Source organism: Mus caroli, unplaced genomic scaffold, assembly GCF_978045245.1.
Source record: "Mus caroli unplaced genomic scaffold, Mus_caroli_1 scaffold_2, whole genome shotgun sequence".
Lineage (NCBI taxonomy): Eukaryota > Metazoa > Chordata > Mammalia > Rodentia > Muridae > Mus > Mus caroli.
In genome coordinates, this window is record NW_028227257.1 from 142,276,152 (window position 1) to 142,295,785 (window position 19,634).

The 19,634-nt window shown below is 42.5% G+C and overlaps 1 protein-coding gene and 1 pseudogene across 1 annotated transcript in view; one reads left to right on the forward strand and one right to left on the reverse strand.

Annotated features, from left to right (window-relative positions):
• Nucleotides 1-19,634, forward strand: part of Psmb7 (proteasome 20S subunit beta 7) — a 58,847-nt gene that overhangs the window by 17,078 nt on the left and 22,135 nt on the right. The window contains exon 6 of the mRNA XM_021157097.3: nt 14,224-14,282. Coding sequence (XP_021012756.1) covers nt 14,224-14,282 — 59 coding nt within the window. The remainder of the gene's footprint in view (nt 1-14,223; nt 14,283-19,634) is intronic.
• LOC110290540 (large ribosomal subunit protein eL29 pseudogene) lies at nt 4,392-4,871 on the reverse strand (annotated as a pseudogene).

Sequence of the window (19,634 nt, forward strand, 5' to 3'; positions counted from 1 at the left end):
TCAGTGTAACGCTCTCCTGGGCTGTGAGCATCCTGGGCGGGCGGGGCGGGGCGGGGGGATTTCTGCCTTCTGCTAGCTAGTTTGAAAAAACGAATGTCTCATCTATATTCTGTTTTATTTAAATTGACTTTATTATGAGAAGTAGAAGCCAAACTTTGTAATAAGGTGGTTTTTTTGTTTTTCCCTTTTGTTAGTTTTGTTTTTGTTTTGTTGATTTGACAGTAAGCACTGATAGAAAGGGGTACCAAAAGTTTGCCTGCCCACTGGATAGTGTGGGCAACCAGCCAGGTGTACAAAGTGTACTTTTCTACATTAAATATGTCACCCATTCTGTCTTCTTCACTTGGCCAGGTGGCATAGGTAGGTGATCTCCTGGCACTGGTCTGGACGTCTCACTAAAGCCTGGTCTTTTAGAGGTTTTACTGGGAGAAGAGTACGGTAACCTGTGGCCCTGTGGTCTGTCCCTGTCTCAATCATGTTGACCACAGTGACAATCACACTCAAGCCCCCAGCAACAGCACAGCTGTGGCAAGATACTTCACTACTGTTGTATTTGACCTTCAGACGTAGAGAGGGGCTCGCAAAGGTTTCTCCATCCATTGAGGAAGTGCATAACCTAGACAAGAGAATGTTAAAGTTTTAGTTTACTGACATCCCTTTTAGAAAATTAATTTGGAAGAGACTACTAATGTGATTTGTTAAAGCTGGACAAGAGTCTCTGAAAAATTTTTTTAAATTAAGAAAGCGATAAGGTTTTAGTCATTTCTTTTTAGATGGACAAAATGCAGGCACTTAATTCTCAGATTAATTAGCTTACGCTGTGAACTTGCCAGCTTTCCTTTATTAGGCAGACTGAAGTCATGTCAGTAGAAGCTTGGGGACTGTCTTTTCGTTAGGTTGGCAGTGTTCCTTGTAGCAGCATTGGCATGGTATATAAAATTTTTATTTTGCCTGCTTATCCACATAGAGAATTAACGTGAATACATTTCAAGCATGACATTCCTGGAAATGAGGCCCTTGGACAATTTAGGAATACTAACTTAAGGAATAAACATTGGTATGCATCATTAGGGAAGATGTGGGGTCACTCTGAGGGCCATTGAGGTAAAGTCTATCCAGATAAAGTGAGTACACAGTTTCCTAATTACTGGAATGTACCTACCAAATCCCAGTATCAGGGCCCTGAGCAGGTTAGATGATGGGGACAGAGAGGCAGAAGCAAAACAGTGTCTTGTCTTACAGACAGATTAGTCCTACAGTTAAATCGAAACATGGATGATGTCTTGGTCACTGTTCTATTGCTGTGAGGAGATGTCATGACCAAGATGACGTTTATAAAAGAAAGCATTTAACTGGAAACTTGAGTTTCAGAGATTTAGACTATTATCATCATGTTGTGGAGATGGTGGCATGAAGGCATGGTGCTAGAGAAATATCTAAGTTATGTCTGAAAGCAGAGAGGAGAAAGAAAAGCTAGGTTTGGTGTGGACTTTTGAAGCTTCCTGTAATAAAATTAGTAGGCCACACCTCCTAATCCTTCTCAAATAATGCTACACCCTGATGACTTAAGGGGCTGTGCTTATTCAAACCACCACATATAGAGAAGTTGAGGGTCACTTTTCTGTATTTTACACACACCTCCAGTTTTCTTTCCTTATTTATTAATACATTTTGAGGCTTGCCATGTACCCCATGCTGGCCTCAAACTCCCGATTTTCTGCCTCAGCCTCCCCAGTGCTGGAATGCCTGCTATGCCTGCTGTGCGGACATGGTGTCTCCACAAGACTTGCTTTTGAAAGTTATCTTGTATGGGACCAAATTAGCATGCTTCAGGGTGGTTTCTTCCATGTTCATTGTCAGTTCCTGAGTCAGGGATAGATTTAATGGCAGTTGTATTTAGTTCTTTGGCTTTCTTGGATACCTTCTCAGAAGACTAAGACCAGTCCGTCTATGGACTTCATCACTGAAGCATTGCTGGGAGTTCTTTTTGCTATACTGGGAATCCTAAAATCATGTATTGCTATGATTTTTGTCTATTCCCTGAATCCTGTGAGTCAGAGGCAGCCAGGATCTGATCCAGTATAGGGAACTTCCTTCTTGGAAGCTGTGCAGACAGCCAGTGACCCTGAGGGTCTCTTTTTGGGAGAATATTGAGAATACTTAGTGTAACTTAGATCCCTGGAAGAAGTCATGGAAATCCTGGCCTCAGGCCTAGCTCTGCTTGGATCCAGCTTCCTGGAACCTGAGATCTGTTATTTTAAAAATGAAGCTGATGTCTTCAACCAGCTAGCACCTCCAAACAATCGAGTTAAAAGGCGGCCATTTCTGCTGTGTTACTAGGTTCTCTCCTTGACATAGGACTGGCTGGAGCTGCTAGTGTAGGGACCTCAGAAACATCTCAAGCATTCAAGATGGCCCATTACTGAAAGGAGGGAATTAAAAGGCTAGGCTGACTCCATGACAGGCTTCAAATTGGCAGTTCAGGATATTAGGCTCACAAACCCAGGCTTCAAGTAGCTAATCAGAAACTGCCCCACACCTGGCCTGAAGCAGGGACAATAGTCAGTAGTTTCCAGCAAGCCCCCATGTCCAGGTAATGGAATGTCCACAGAGACAGAATAAGACAAAGCCCACCTACTCCGGAATTACCCTAATAAGCCATAAATTGGGCCTGCGAGCTCACTTCGGGGTCTCTCTATCTTAGTAGTGGGAGACTTCTGCATGCTGGACTTCTGCAGAATAAAACCCTCCTTGTGGTTTTTAGTGATTGTGGTATAGTATCTTTATTTTTGGCAGGTCTGTGAATGAACTTAGTTTTTAATCTTGGGAATGTCAAGGCCACACCTCCTGATGCTTCAGCTCCCTCAGGGTGCTGAGACACTCACCTGCATGTGGTGCTCTCTGCCATCTTTTGAGGTGCTGTGAAAAGAGCTCATTTCTGGAGTCAATGTATCTTTAAATCTAAGTTCAGAATTCCCTGGCTATGAACCTTTATTTCTGCTATAAAATGGTGGCTAGAAAGTAGGGATGTATGCTTTTAATCCTAGCACTATGAAAGCTGAAGTGGGCAGATTCTAGTAGGACTATATTTTTGAGTTCTAGGCCAGACTGAGCTATATGAGACCTGTGGCCAAAGAAAATCAGGAGTGGCTAAAGGTCCGGTCCCCTTGAGTGGGCTTGAAGATGCAGTGGGTGCCCTGAGTGTCAGCCTTTCTGGGAAGCATATAGTGGATGTTTGTGTAGTGTTGCAGTCATTTTAGTGCCAACACATTTTCTGTGCAGTTCTGTGTGCTAAGATTTCTCTGGCACCTTTCCAAGCTTTGATTAATACAAGTAAGGTCCATTTTAGAAGATTTAAAATGTGTAACACATGGATTTTGAATCTTAAGATTTCAGTAGCTATGAATTGCCAAAAAGGAAACAGCTGGGAGCTGAAAGTCCCTGCAGGTTAAATTCTGTATCTTGCTTCCTGGTTTTTGCAAAGGTGGTACTAAGCCAATAGATGGTGTCCTTAGGTTAGAGATGAGAAAACTTTTCCTTTTAAAATTCATGATGTTACCTGAAATGGAATGTAATACAGCTAGCCTTTGACGGTTCTTAACCTATTCTGACCAGAGTGGACTTTGTTCTTGGTTCTGTGGGGTAGATAAAGGTGTCGGTAAAATACTGAAGGTATTGAATTAATGTTATCTTTTTTTTTTTTTTTTTTTTTAAGCTTTGACATTTTCCTATGAAATCTTTTCCAGTTTGAGTTCAGTACTCAGTCTATCCACAACCAAATAAAAGCCTTTGCCAGGAGTACTTTTAGATCGGTTAAACAAAGTGTTCAGTTTTACGTTCTTTGCTTTAAATCCCACTTCAGAGAGACTGAGGTTAACTAATTCCTCTTTCTCTGCTCCTGTCTCAAAATTGGACCTGCTAAAAGCAAAGTGTCTTTGTACTTAGCAACCTAGTGCTTGCTGCTCTTTCACTCTCTGATTTTAGGTCAGATTAAGTGGAAAGTCGCTTTCTGTGTTTCTGGGTAGTTCACAGGATGAGGGTGGTGCTACCTCCAGTGTCACCATTCTGCCGGCCCTAGCTGTGCAGCTTTGAGTAGGTTCCTTTACCTCTCTGAATGTACATTGCTTCCATGTCTGAAAAGAAAGATTTGTAGCTGTCCAGTTTTTTTCAGTAAGTAGGATTTCTATTTTGCATAATATTTTATTATTAACATCAGGTATGCTTACAATTTGGTAAAACCTTTGCCCTCTTTGTTCTTTTTTTTTTTTTTTTTTGATCTTGCCTGAGTTTATTTGTAAGAACAGCATAGGACACTGGTCATCTATCTGCAAATAGTGTGTGGGGAGGTATGTCATAGCAGTCCGTCTATCTTCACACTGGCAGGAGCCTTTCTACGGGGCCTTCACAGGGGCCTGGGCACCTTTGAGGGCCTGAGCACCTTTGGGAGCCTGGGCTGGAGCTGAAGCCTGGGCCTTAGCTGGAGCTTTGGCCCCTGCCTTGGTTTGAACCTTAGGCATTGGTTGGCAGAAAGAAGCCTTTACCATGTAGCTTCGAATCCGCCTCCCAAGCTTAGGGTGAGCGATGAAAGCCAGCCGCTTGAGTTTGGGGCTTTTTGGCATCTTGGGCTTGATGGCCTGAGGCTTCACCAGGGCATTGATGGCCTCTGCGCATGCACTCACTGCCTTTGCATTGTTGGCCTGCATCTTCTCCAGGCCTTTCTTGTTGTGCTTCTTGGCAAAGCGCATGTTCCTCGGGAACTTGGGGTCAATCCCCTTAAGAAATTCGTATCTTTGTGACCGGGATTTCTTGATGCCATTTCTGTGCCATTTACAGGACTGGTTGTGTGTGGTGTGGTTCTTGGACTTGGCCATGTTTGCACGGTAATCCGAGGCTCCCGCAGCGCCTGGGACCAGAAGAGAAACTCCCTCTTTGTTCTTGAGGGTTCTGAGGGACATGGCAGCTTGGGAAAGACTTGCAAAGCAGACTAACCCTTGCAAAGCAGGACAGGAAGTAGGACAGGCACATCTGTAGCAATTGTCACCCTCCATCTTAGTCCATAGGCATGGGGTTAGGTGGCCCTCTGTTTTAAGAGAATGTTTCTTGCCGTAACTAGTGGTGTGTCACCACAATACATTAATAAGAAAACCTTTAGCATTTTAAGCCTAGGTACCCCCAGATTTCAAGCTTTTCCTGGGAGTGTTTATAACCTGTCAGGTCCGTGAGACCTTACAGCTACAATTGTGAGGAAAATCCCGTTCCCTTCAAAGGGTATTTTAAATATCTTCTTACATTTATGTGTAGAGAAGGAGCTGCATTGCTTGAGATACTAGTTTTTTAGTGAAGAATGTTGGATGATTGAGAATATATATTTTCCCAGCATATTAACTGGGAATATATCTCCAATAATTTATTGGGAATTAAAAGTCGACCCTGACATTGAAGTACATTTGTTGATGAAAAGGAGGCGTTCTTCCCCTCACGAGGGTTTAGATGTAATACTCAGTGCTTACTCAGGAGTGAAAACATCAAATTAAACTGTTTATGCTGACAAAGGACAAATCTGGATTTCAGCAAGCCATGCAAGATTGTCTGATTGCTTGCCCTGCCGCCTGCCTCTAAAGCTTTTGGCCAAGGCTTATAATGAAATGCATGCATACAATTAAACCTTTTCAAGTCTGTGGCTCAGTCTCTCTGAGCTGGAGAAGTGCTCCACTGCTCTCTAGTGGCTGAGCGCAGTCCCCTGGCACCAGCATTGCTTTGTATTCATAAATCAGCTTTTCACACACTGGCATTGTTGGCCTCAGTGCAAGCACCAGTACCAGGAGACGAGGCCTTGGAGGCAGGAATGGAGTGAAAAATGACCTCCATCCATAGGTCTGTGGAAAGCACCAGGTTTTCTGCAGGAAGAGTGGCCAGTTGACTAACAATGAGCAAGTGTGAGTAAGCGCTCTGTCAGGAAGAGCTGACACTGATGGATTAGAAAGTTCTGCCGTGACTCCTTTATCGCTGCATACATCTTCCACCTTGGCAGACCACAGTGGCAGACAGGTCCTTGGGTGCTTAAAACAGACTGCTCCTTAGCAGAGGCAGCCTTTTTTCCTGTGAAGATCTGGTAAAATTGATTTGGGGAAAAGCAGTGGGGATCCATTTCTTGCTGTCTCTTAGAACTTCTCGACATTGAGAAAAGAAATTTTGAACACCTTGGTTCCCATTAAAGCTACCACTCAGGGACCCGTGGAGAATGAGTATATCAAGTCACTGCTGGAGGACAGGCAGCTTGTCCCAGAGTCATTACAATAACTAGTTTTCATTGAGCTCTGACTATGCCCCAGCATTCAGCTTTGTACACAGTGTCTTCCTCAGCCTGTAGGAGTCACTGATCAAACGTGAGGCAATGGTACCTTGTGCTCAGAGTGATGTACCCAAAGAGACCAGGGAGTCCAGAACTGTTCCCTACCTGAGTAGCTGTGTGTTTACAGAGCTTGGGCAACTGGCATGTCCCAAGTTGCTTTGGAATTGGGCCTGGGCTTCCTAGCCTCTGGACCCTAGGTTTAAATCTTCAGTCTACTTATTACTAGCTGCTGTGCTGTAGGAAAATCATTTGAAACAAGTGGAGTATCAGATCTAGTCTTTAAAATGGGGGCTATCCTCTACACATGGCTTCAGGGCTGAGGACTCTGGGACCATCAGTAAATACCTGTCTTCCCCCCAGTCTGAGTTGAAGCCTGGGACTTAGAAGAAGCAGATTTCCTCCTGCCAGATTCTTAGAGCTTGGGTAGCAGCACAGTGTGGAGAAGCCTTTCAGTTTTGATTTCTCCAGTTGTCCAGTAACAGTGAGTATAGAATTGTTACGTTTGATTTAGTATTTAATCAAACAATGATATATAAAAGAATATACCTCTCAAAACTAAAACTGCATACATTCTGTGTTAATGCAAGCATTTTAAAGCATACAGAGCAAGTAAATGGCTGTGAGTTTTCACAAGACATTCAGATTTTATTCTGAATTCTTACAGAAAAACAGGTTTAGGCTGAACCATAGGTTGAGCATCCCAGCTCTGAAGTGTGAAGTTGGGGATCTTGACTCTGCAGGTAGATACCACACTGGACTTCATGTGACAGGTTGCAGTGGGAACTGAGATCCCCTTACGTATTGCATAAAATTACCATCAGGCTATGTGTATAGGTTGCATATGAAGCAGATGATTTCATGTTTAGACTTGGGTCCCATCCCAAGATATCTCATTATAATTGTATGTATGCACATTTCCCCAAATCCAAAATTCAAATTATTTTTGATCCCAATCATTTTGGATAAAGGCTATTCAATCTGCACTAATGCTTCTGAGGTTTCAGAAAATTAAGACTTAATTTTGTTTTTGAAAAATGTGGCTATTGTAATATAAATACTCCAAGAACATATATCTAAGTGTCAGTGCTAGACAATAACAATACATTTAATCATTGAAAACATTAACTAAAATTCAAATATATTTTTTGAGTTTTTAAGTAAAATGAAAGTTATAAAGCAATACAGATTGTATTCACATGTGTGGTGATTAGGCTCACTGTGAGCATTAGCTCAATGCTCGGCTCACTTACTAACCTTGACTTTAGCATTTGGCTTTCCTGTGTAAGACAAGTGGTGGAAGGGAGAAAGCCCTGTGACTCTCAGGAGGACGGTGTAGGACATTGGCGTTGTGCTCGCCTGGCATGTGTGAGGCCCTAGGTCCCATGCCCAGTACCACAGATACAAACAAAAGAAAAAAGAAAAGTGGAGGTGGAGACAGGGAAGTGGCAGATGATATTGAGGCAGGAGGACCACTTTTCCATGTCAATCTAGGCCATGGAGGAAGATTTCAAACCAAACCAAACACCCCCCCCCCCAACAAAACAAATTTTGACTTCAAAATTGTTGATGTGCTTTAAGCATGAGCCATGAGATTGGATCAAGTTCCTTATCTCTGAGTGTCAATCTCCCCTGTTTAAAAAGTGGGACCAGTACAATGTGCCATGTCTAAAGAGCCACAAAGCCAGGGGATGTCAGTGTGACCTGGAATTCCTCATGACCATGAGTCCATTGCTGCTTTTGTTTGCCAGAGCGTGCTTCTAGGTGAGTGCGGGTGTGCTCTAGACTTGATTAGATGGCTGACTTTCCCTCTGAATCAGTCAGTCCTAAAGAAGGGCTCCTTAGGACGAGCTAAAGAGAGACAGGCATACTTACGGTGACTAACTGCTACCTTTTCTTGGTCCTCTTGACTCACACATGAATTGACCTTCCAGTCTGTGTGGTGATTTCATGAGGAGTGCTGCTGCTGCTGCTGCTGCTGCTGTTGCTGCTGTTGCTGCTGCTGCATGTAATGGTAGCAAGGTCTTGGTGGTTTGCTAGCTTTGTTTCTTCTTTTATAATGTTGGATTTTCTCCAGGTTTATACCTTAAAATTACAAGCAGTGTGTGATTTTTGAAGAGAAAAATAAAGTACGAGTAAACAGAGTAGAAATAGTCATTCAGGAGTAGGCAGCTATTTTGATTCTTGGGCTTGCAGCCTTGTGTCATCTGTATTATGGAAGCACACCTACTAATACTGCCATAGAAGATGTTCTCTCTCCTCAAGGTTCTCTGTGGACCCTTTTTATTGCACATGAAAATATTTCTGTTTTGACATGTTTAATTGATTTGTACATATAATATTGCATTATTTATTTCTTCCATTCTTGCTTATTAGAACTTTAGATTTCTCTAGGTTTTTGTTTTATTGCTGCTGTTTGCTGATCTAAACAATAGACTGTCTATGTATAGGACTTTGTTTCTTAGAGCAGCTCCCTTGTAGGAGGGCTTGGTGGGGATGCACAGCTTCTTTTTGGTTTTTGGAGACAGGGTTTCTCTGTGTAGCCCTGGCTGTCCTCGTTCTCACTCTGTAGACCAGGCTGGCCTCGAACTCAGAAATCCGCCTGCCTCTGCCTCCCAAGTGCTGGGATTAAAGGTGTGCACCACCACGCCTGGCAGATGCCCAACTTCTTTCTGATTTCTAAATTACCAGCAGAAAAAGTTTTGTCCCCTTCTGCCCCTCCAAGCTTCAGTGCCCATTGTACCACATTTTTGTTGATGCTAATTGTTATTCTTTTTAATCTTTGTTAAAGGAAGACAATGGCTACATTTTTATAATTTGCTTTTCTAACTGTGTATCTCTGTCTTTCAGCTTATAAACTGTTGTATCTTTGGAAATGTTTTTGTGTGATGTTTTTGTATTATTAATACTCTGCATTTTATAATTTTCCTTTTTAGTCTCAACACTTATGATTTACACTACAGCATTTTTTTTTAAGCCAGTGACTTTGGACTTACAAGAACAGATATTTCATTTAAAATCTTGGGTGAAGATGTGACCTTTGGGTAGAATGCATCAGCCCCTTCTGGAGGTCAGCAGATGTGGTTGGCTCCCCAGTGTCTTCGCAGATCTGTAGGTGGGACAATGATAGGGTTGACAGTGCCCTCTTTCCAGGACTTTGCAGGGTGTCATTTACAGGAAGAGTCTTTTAATGAGCATCTTGCTAGGGCAGCCAAGGCCCGGCAGTGCCCACCTGAGTGGCTGCCGTGGATTAAGGAGTACATAGAGCATAGTTCCTGACCCTGTTAGTGCCAGCTCCCTGGGATTTAGATTTTCTCCTATGTCTGTCTTTCCACAGCCTGGCTTCTCGGAGTGTTAGGTGTCAAGAGAGGCTGCATCAGTGAGGGATGGACACAAAGGAGGACAGTGGGCCTGGGGGATAAGGTAGGGAGTGAGTATGTATGGAGCCATTCCGGGGTTGCCAATCATTGAATTGTTCCTTGCTTTTCTGTTTTAAAGAGCTTTGTTCTGTAAGCAGCAGTGGTTACTCAGTCACTGTGGGTGATCAAAAAAGGCAGACTTGTGGAGGTTGCTAAGGAGCAACTACATGGAAACTCCTGATGAGATGGGGAGCTTCACTAGCAGAATGCAGAAACCCACCCCTGTGGCGGTGGGAGGCTTGGCCATATGACGACAGGAATTGAATGGTTTTGTTGCCTTAAGACATCTTTTTGAAAATCGAACTTGGATTATATCTGATTGCCTTTATTCATCCTGATGTGGTGAATTAGGTACCAGGCAGTAAATGTTCTTTTACACCTCATAAGATGTCGGTTGCTATCGTTACTCCTTGGGACCTGTTCAGTTTCCTTGGCTCCTGGCCAGTTGCATTTTCTCTTCATCACAGTATACTCCAACATGGAGATGTTTGGTGCTTATATGCTAGCTTTGGTGTGTGTCTGTAGCTGTGGAAGGGTGGACAGGTCTTGGAGGAGAGTGGTAAGCTCTCAGGGGGTGGGTGGTAATCAATGAAGACTCTTGGAAAGAAGTGGCCTCTCAACTGGGGTTTGAAGGTGATTAGGAGTGCTGTGAACCATCAAGGGGCCCAGGGATTGCCACATACCATGGTGAGAAGGCTGAAAATAGCATGGGTGTTTGGGAAGTGATAGTAGAATGAGAAGTATGCATTGGGGAAGTGAAAGGAGAGCCTGAGGGTAGTAGTAAGACATGGTTATGACCAGGCTTGTGTGTCCTTTCTGAACTGTCGTGTACATATAGACATATATGTGAGAAGGCCACATAAGGTAGCATCTGAGATGGAATTTTGCCCTGTGCATGTTGACCTATAATCCTGGGTGAGATGGTTACCACTACAGTGGTTTGCTATAAGAACTAGTGACATAGGCATTACATGTGGCATTGGTGCTCAGCATTTGGGTCCTGTTTGCTTCCCCTGGTGTGCTCTCCTTACTGCTAGGGTGGGAGTTCATAGAGCACTGTCCATGTATGTGTTGTATTCACAGAGCCCCACGTATGGAAAGCAGGTGCCATTAACGTCTGCCTCCTTAACTGCACATGCTGTGTGTAAAGCAGTCTACTCTGTGTCCTCTCCATTTCCGTATGGGAAACCAGATAGTTTGGAACTCAGAGGTGTCCATGTTTTTAGAATAGGAAATAGTGCAAATGGTTCTTCAAAAGAATTTCCCCTAGCTTTATGTATGGTGGTGCCTGGTCGGGTAACTAGGAGCTGAAGCAGTGGATGCTCTGGGCTTCTAGCAATGGCATATGGGGAAAGTGGGATGTGGTGTTCGAATATTTTGTAGGTCACGTGATGGCTGTATCTGTATGGCATTTGTCTAATGACTTGTTGTATCTAGTTTTGGGCTAGGATCAAGATCTGGGAGTTTGAATAACATTAGGGATATCGTTCATGCCTTCTTTTTCTTTTTTTTTTTTTTTTTAAATTAACAGTTCCTCTTTTCTTGTGCCTCTCATTGCATTGCCTTGAAGTTCTGTGCTGATTTTACTCTGCCCTCTTGTGGCTTTGACGGTTGCACTCCTGTGTGAATCATTACCCAAACTTTCTGTGTAGCAGATGTGTGTAGCCAAAAACCTGTTGACAGGGACTGTGCCATTTCCTAGCACTTCTGTGGTCTCATGCAGAGGGGGCGCCAGAGCCCTCCTTTCCTGAGAGCTGGGGTAGGAGCTAATTGCAGATGTAGAAATTCTCTCGAGATTGAATCTCCTTCTCTTTACATTTCTTTTGGAACCTATTTGTCTTTGGCTTCAGAGGGAGCAGAATCAAGCATAGTTTAGGAGGTTCTTTCCAGAGAACGTCTCCTACTGTGTGTGCCAAAGATGGAGGCGGAGACAGGAAAGCAGAAATACCTTGTTCATGCCCTTCCTGTATTCACCTACCACCTCTACACTGTGGAGAGCCCTCCTGACCCCAACAAACATAAAACAGACTCTTATTGAACCAGTAGTTGGGGGTTCTGATGTATCTTTTCCACTTACAGAAATATGTCTGGTGTTACTGCCACACAGGAAGCAGCTTCTGATGAAGGAAGAATTGTTTGGTTGGTTGGGTGGGAACTTTTTTTTTCCATTAAAATATTGAATGAAGCTGCACAGAAGCAGATCTATGCCTGGGAGAGAGAATAAAGATACTTACTGTGACTGTGTCAGGGGAGATGGGCCAGAAGACTAAAAACGGCTGGCGGTTTTGTGTGACACCCCCCCCCCGCCCCCACCCCTGACCCCCAGGAAAAATGCCTTTAAGCCAAGCTTGGTTTATTTCTTTAACAGTAATTCATTTCCATTCTCTACAAAGTTGTTAGCTCTTGGGTAAATACCCTGTCTTTTTGTATCCTTTTTAAATGTGGATTTCGAGCCTGTTAACCCATTTACCCTTGGGCTCTTCCTCAAGATAGATAATCTTGGACACATTGGAAGGCAAGCCTGCCTTTGGCCACTCTGCAGGAACGTTTTCTATCTAGAAGAATTTTTTTCAGAGATTTCCTCATTTGCAATTTTCTTGTTTCCTCCTGACAGCTGTCCTTTGTTTTCCACACAAAACCAGCTTGGTTTTTCCTAGTGAGACCTAGAGAATTTAGGTTTCTACTTATGCCTTGAAACAGAAACTGAGGTTTTTGGGTTTTCTTTTTTTTTTTTTTTTTTTCCTTTGACTCCTGAGTCTCCTGGTGGGCTGGGAACTAATGAAAGCAGTGGGGAAATGTGGCCCTCTTTCCACGTTTTTTCAAGGCCATGTTTATTTTGAAATCAGAGGCTTGATTTGGCGAGTCTGCCCCTGCATATGCTGGGGTGTTTTGGAATACACCACTTCTATGTATGTTTAATGTCTGCCTCCTTTCCAGAGTGCTTTTAATGTTCCTTTAGACCATCTTAGGGTTTTGTTTTTAACCCCAAAGAGAGGAAATGCAAGAGGGGGAAATGGGGTTGCCTTTTGCTCCCAGAACCTAAATGGATAGTCATTGCTTCTACTGCTGGTCTGCACTGACGTTTCCCACTGCTTTGGAGGTGATGTATCCGGTGCTGTGAAGGTAATGATGCTCAGCCACAGCAATATTCTGTAACAGGAGTATCTGTCATATTCAGCGGGATTACCATGTTCATTGATTTGTGTCTGTAAATCTGCCGTTTCTACCCTTTAAATTTGATCTATAATTGGACCTCCTTAAATGGTTCAGATAAGGTAGTCTGTATTTCCTCAGTGCAGTGTTGCTGTCAGCTTCTCCTTTTTCATTATACATTCAGCAGACTTGATAAAATCAGCAGGACACCTCATTTGAAACTGTTTAATCGCCGCCTTTTTCCTCTGCTAAACCATTGAGGTGGTCAAGCGATGTACACAAATCATTTTAAATAGAAAATATGGTTTTCTCTGTGACCCAGCTAAATAGATAGTGTTATGCAAAACAAGTTAAAAAGTAATAAATGCCAAAAAATCTTCTAATTGGAGTAAAAAATTGTGGGCAGCTGTATCCTCTTTCCAAAAGTAGAGTACCCTGAAATAATGCCAGATCCCTGTATAGATAGATGACAATTTCCTAAAGATTCTCTGGGTTCTGAACAAAGCAAGTTTAAATTTTCAAATAATGCTGAGCTGCGTTTGTGTCCACTCAGGCCAGGCTTATTTGTAATGCCTTTACGTCCAACCTTGGTAGGGATAAATTTGCTCCGTTATCTGCACAGTATAACCTTTCAGCCATTTGCTATTGTTGTAATAAATTTTTGTATCTTTGTCATTTTGTCTACTCAGCTCTTACTCTTCAAAGTACAAACTAAAAATAATAGCTCCAAATAAATGCCACAGAATGCAGTGTTTCACAGTTGTAGCTGGGTAACCTGGTGGCGCAGCACAAAGTCCCATTACCATTGCTGGTGCTGTGTCTTCCTCCCTGCCTGTGCGCCAAGGTGACTCTATCAGGGCCAGCTCATTAAAACATTGTCTTCTTAACGGGTTTGATATTTAGCACTGTGTCCAGCAGCTTGCCAAGGCAAGTGTGGAACACAAGCTTCCCCACATAGGATAGAGGAAATTACTGGGCACTTATCTCTTGGAAAAATACAAATTCTCCATGAGCTTGTTTTTAAGCTTCAGCGTTTCACTGCGACCGATGCCAGTCATCAGACTGTTGGCCCGGCCAGTGATTGGAGTGCCAGTTGCAGAGTTAGCTGACCCAGTAGTAAGTGGCTCCAGACTTTGGAAGAACACTGACTTTTGCTTGGATGTGGTCTCTAGACTTGACACTTACATTACACTTGAATGTGACACTGGGCACGTTTGACTGTTTTTGCTGCCCCAAGGTAAACTCAAGATGGAGAAGCTGAGTGTTGGTAAAATACTCTAAAAGTGCATCTTTTTCTTACAGGTTCTGGCTCCTTGGCAGCAATGGCTGTGTTTGAAGATAAGTTTAGGCCAGATATGGAGGTATGTAAGCTCCTGCAGTTTAACTTCTTTTAGATATTTTCCCAGTTGTGTGTCAAACATTTACAAATTGATTCCTCTTCCAGAGCTTGCACAACACTGTCATTTCGTGGGCTGTTTTTGGCACAGGTTTGTTGAGGAGACCTGCTTCTTGGGAAACATCCTCTGTGGTGGCCCTGTTGTGTTCTTCCTCAGGCTTGAGAAGCCAGTGCGGTTCGGCTTCACTGGGCTCTGGGCTCTCAGGCTTCTGGCAGGGTAGGATATTTTCCTGTGTACTGAGATTTCTGTGTCAGGATACCACTAAAAATAGAGCAACTATGTATGTCTTTCATGTCACACAGACCTGACCTAAAAATGGGTCAGTTTTTAAAATTTCTGTGGACTTTCCAGTCTCTGGCAGAGTGGGGACAAAATTATGCTCACTCTCAGGCTGTTATGGATCTAATGTCCCAAATGTATTTGTAAGGGATTGTTTCACTATATTTTCTTTGGTATTAGAAGAGATAGAATCTTATGAAAGACATTTGACCTATCTACTTTAATGATACATGCATTTACCATGAAAGCCTCCTCAAAGATATCCCTCTTGCTGCTTCCAAAGGTTGATGTCCTGGGTGTCTGTGGTACCAATGTTACCCTCCCCGCACCCAGCCCATCCCCAGCTGCACATTCCCTGAGCCAGTGCTGAGCAGGAGGCCTGAGGGCAGTCTTCTGCTGTTTCTACTTGATGTCTTCATTGTTAACTTTTTGGTAGTGTCAACTCTTTTCATAGGTAAACAGTTGAGGAGTGGTTTTACTCCATCTTTTCTGTCCTTTCTGATTTTGAAAGTATTTTGTTTAGAATTTCAAGGATAGAAAGACATTGGTGAGAATTAACTTTTTGACAGTGTTTTGTGCCTGATCTTCTTTGAGGGAAGATGGCATATTAAAAATATTTCGTTCTTTGTTCTGCCATTGTCATCAGAGCAGTAAATATTGTGGAGTTCCAAAGCTCTCTTTGCCCTTTAGGTTTGGGCCAGCTTTTGTGAGCGAGGACATGGGCTTGTAGTACTGATCAGCCAGGACAGGTGTCTCCTTCCTGTGCCTTTGGAATGTGAGGATAACACACAAGCGATATGATTACATGTAAAATCTAGGTAGATATTTTCTGTTAAAAATCTGAACTCCAATTAAGAAGAATAAACAGGGCCAAGTGTAAAACTGTAAATGAAATTAGAATTTTGTTCTCATTTCTCAGTGTGAAAATTTATTCCTATATCAGCATTATTTTTTGTTTGGTGTACTTAAATACATAGAGAAAAATTATGTATGCTAGGTCACTTAAGAAAGAAAGGAACCAAAACTAAGACCTCTAGTTTTCTACAGAAAAAAGGCTTAATGTCAGGCACCTCTTTAAACCACATTAATCTTTTCAGACTTTCTTGGAAGTTTTGTCTTTGCCAACTAATTAGACTCTCCATATATTAAAGGAAACTGAGAATTGCAGAAAGAGTTAAAGTCTGGGGCATATTAGAAGTGATTTAATTTTCCACTAAAGTAATTTTTATACTGTGTCAAGTCTGAACTCTTAAATAGTTCAAAGGTAGATGTGATAAATAGTTCAAAGGTGGATGTGATTTGGAGAGAAGAGGGAAATATCAGCCTCCCTTCAGTAAAACTTGGGATTTTTATCATTCTGAAGAGAGCATTTCTTAGATTTAGTATGCCTGTATTTGAAACATTTAATGTTCTTCTACATTACCCGTGAGACCCTGAGACAGGTTGAAATAATTCCCATTGTATAAATTTATAATTTTAGGTTGAAATTTAACACTGCCAATTAGTGAAAATCACTATAAAGCCCCAATGATAGTCTTAACAACTGCTAGTAGATAATACTATAAAAACTTACATTCATGTTAATAGATACTTAGAAAAAATACATCTTGCTTTGGGAGCGTGGCTTTAGTAGTAGAGTACTTGCCTATCGTGAGGCCCCAAGACTGTCCCCTACTTACCCCATAGTACACAGGTGACATTATTTTAAGTATGTCAGTTAAATAAAAAACATCAGTAAAGTTGTTTTCATGTTGTCCCATTTAAAATGTACTCTAAGAAGTTTTGCCAGGCAGTTATGGTGTATGCCTTTAATCTTAACACTTGGGAGGGAGAGGCAGGTGGATCTACAGAGTGAGTTCCAGGATAGCCAGGGCTACGCAGAGAAATCTGTTTCAGAAAACAAAACAAAAAAACAAAAAACAACAAGAAAAGTTTACTGGGGAGACTTCATCCAGTCTCAGGTCTTGAATTTGTCATTTGTGTATTGTGCTATTTTTCTGCCTTGTCCATGTACCACCTAGGCTATTACTTTTCTCTAAAACATTCTTTATTTTAGCAGTAAATTGATAAGAGTTTACATGTATAAAATGCACTGGAGTAGTCACAGTCAATGAGTCTTAGCATTATGATCACAGGTAGCTGTCATTAAATCAAAACGTTGACATTTCTTTGCCTCCAGTGTCCCTTAACACTCAGCTTGTTCTTGAACTTTCCCATGGCCTCTGATTTTGTCTTAGATTTGCTGTCTAGATGTAGTTATGTAGTTAGCATCATGAAATCCTGGGTATTATGTGCTTGTTTTAATGTTCTCTAAGATGCCAGAAAGTGAGTGCGTGCTATTTATAAAAAAGTATCAGCCTAACATAAACCCAGTTGAGTACTGGGGACAGAGGTCACTTCAGCTAGCTTGTCTGTTCATTTTCTTGCTTGCAGTTGACTTCTGATTGTTGTTGTCCACCAATGGTCCTCAGGGATTTCTTATCAATGTATGTCTCTGTCCTCCATTTTAACCTCTGTTCTACATGTTTGGTGGCTGTTTTTAGGGGCATCTTTCCCACTTGTCAAGGAGTGGGAGCACCTTGAGTGCAAGAGATGATAAGACAAACTCTGTTCTTCAGCTTCCAGCTCTCAGTAGTACTTGTTTGTCAAGGCAGGAGGACCATGAGCTAAAGCTAAATCTGAGTCATCAAAAACCACCTGACAACCCAAAGGGGCTTTCTTTCCTTTCTGTCTGGAAAGTTCAGAGTGTACTTTTGAGACAACAGGAAGGCAGGCATTAAGTACTCAGGCATTAAGTACTCAGGGGCAGAAGATGGGGCACAGGGCAAGCAAGTGCTCGTTGAGAAGGAACAGTCCAGGAAGAAAAGCTGCTGTCAACCCAGCTGGGACTCTTAAGCACCCTGAGATGGGCCTCTGCTGTTGTAGGTCGTCTGAGCCTTGGGCTGGCCTTCATTGAGTTTCAGAGAAACAAGTAGCTAGCCGGTGAAGGCTTATGTAAGAAACCTGATACTGATTGTTATCCACGGGTAGCTGGATGGGGGCTCTAGTGTTAATCATACTGTGGCTTTTCAGATCATTTTCCATTCAGTTTTAAGGAATGTGACTAAAGTACCTGGAAATATTATGTTAGTTCAGAAGTGCAGACTTGGCCTTGGGGTGAGAAAGAATGAAGCTCTTGGACGGCTAACTTAGGGCACCTCTCCTTCTAGTCCCTTTCTCTATAAGAAGGAATGTTTTCATTTGACCCGGTGAGAAATTTCAACTCTTGAAGATTACAATTCATTAAAATGGGTAGAAGATTAATATTTAGTCTGTCAAGATCAATACTGTCCCCTCTTTGCACTAATTGTCAGAATACTGTGCGAAGGCCGCCGACGGCTAGTGGTGTGCGGCAGGACCCTGACATCACAGGGAGTGGATTCAAAGGCAAACTGTCCTGCACCCTCTGGTATCGACTTGCAAATTAGCATCTGGAATCTAATTAAACAAGCTTAATGAAAGCAGCAGCTGAATGCTGCTGGAGAAGACAGTCAGCCCACCCCCACCCCCCCCCCCATAAGTATTCTGTGCCGTTGGAGCTGGTCACCAAACACATTGTGAGCACAGTTAAAAAATTAGCATTTATTTGAAGAATAGAAACTGTTTTCATTCTGTTATGCGTTTGGCATGCTCTGACGTCCCATGAGAGCCATGCCACAGCAGATAGTGCACAATATTTATAAATCTATGACAGGCAATAATAGCAACTTGAAAAATTCTTTTGCTAGAATCTCAAGTTGAGAGCTGCCAAAAGCTGAGAGGATCAGATCTGCAGTGGCAGCTGCGTGCCCTACAGTTAGAATTCTAGACTTTGAAGATGCTCAACTTAAAGCAATGAAGACTGCAGGCTTAGCCAATTTTTGCAGGTTTCTAGAGCTCTGGCTCTCTGCCTTTTGAAGATGACTTGCTGAAGCTTCTACCACTGCCTGAGGCATGCTAACACCAGCGGGATCTTTCCCCCAGTCTTAGTGTGGCTTCAGTTTTAAGTAGCACATGCTTTGTCAGTGCCCACTGTGATGGCCCTTTCTCTGGTTGCAGAACCGAGTGATGAGCTCTTACCCTGTACCCTTCAGAGGGAAAGTAGGAAGATAGATGGTGACGCATACAAGTGCCACTTCAGCTGGCTGATTTATGGAGTCATATTTCATTTCTCGACCAGTGCTGGCCTCTAGAGAAGCCCTTGCAGATTGCTAAAGATGTGAGCAGCTATCGCCCTAAAGGCTTGTGGTTATCTCACAAACGTGATGCCAAACACCTAGCTCCTGAAGAAACAGGATTAATCTGTCATTGTGGGCAGCTATAGATCCATTTAAATAATGGAAGACTTGATATCAATATGCTTCTCTGACAGCAAATCTTAGAAGTGATTGTGTGCGTGTGTTTATTTAAGTATCAGAAGCAAAGCTGCAGACTTCATATCTTCTGTGCAGAGGGACAATAGTGGCAGAAATCTGCATTATTTAATTAAAAAAAAAATCTGTTGCGTTTATCACATAGGATGGTCCTAGAGGGAAACGAACATAAGTTCAGTATGGTTATGGCTTAGATGCTGGAGGACTAGACTAGGCTGGTGGTCTGTTTTTACTGCACTTACATCATGGCTCCCAATGCATGTCTGCAAGCTAAGTTTCAGAGACCTACCGGTAGTTTGCTGAGAGGATTAGATGCAGGCAATAAAACACCTTCTATGACAGTGTATACAAAATTGGCTTTCTAAAACATGGTGAATGTCTTCTGGTTAGTAGTAGGTTGAAAATGTCACATAGCAGCCACTAAGAGAATCTCACACTAGACTTAGTAGTTTATGGTGTAGAGAGGTAAGAGCCTTTCTTCCCATATGAAAGCTCACAGAGAGTCCTGTGTGGTAGACCTGAGTATAGCACAAGTCTGTGTGTCATGGAAGTGTTGCTTTTGGAGGAGGATAGTGAATGAGGTGGCTGTAGTTTCAGATGTTTACTGGAGGTCAGTGTTTTGTGATCCACCCTGTGAAGGAAAGAA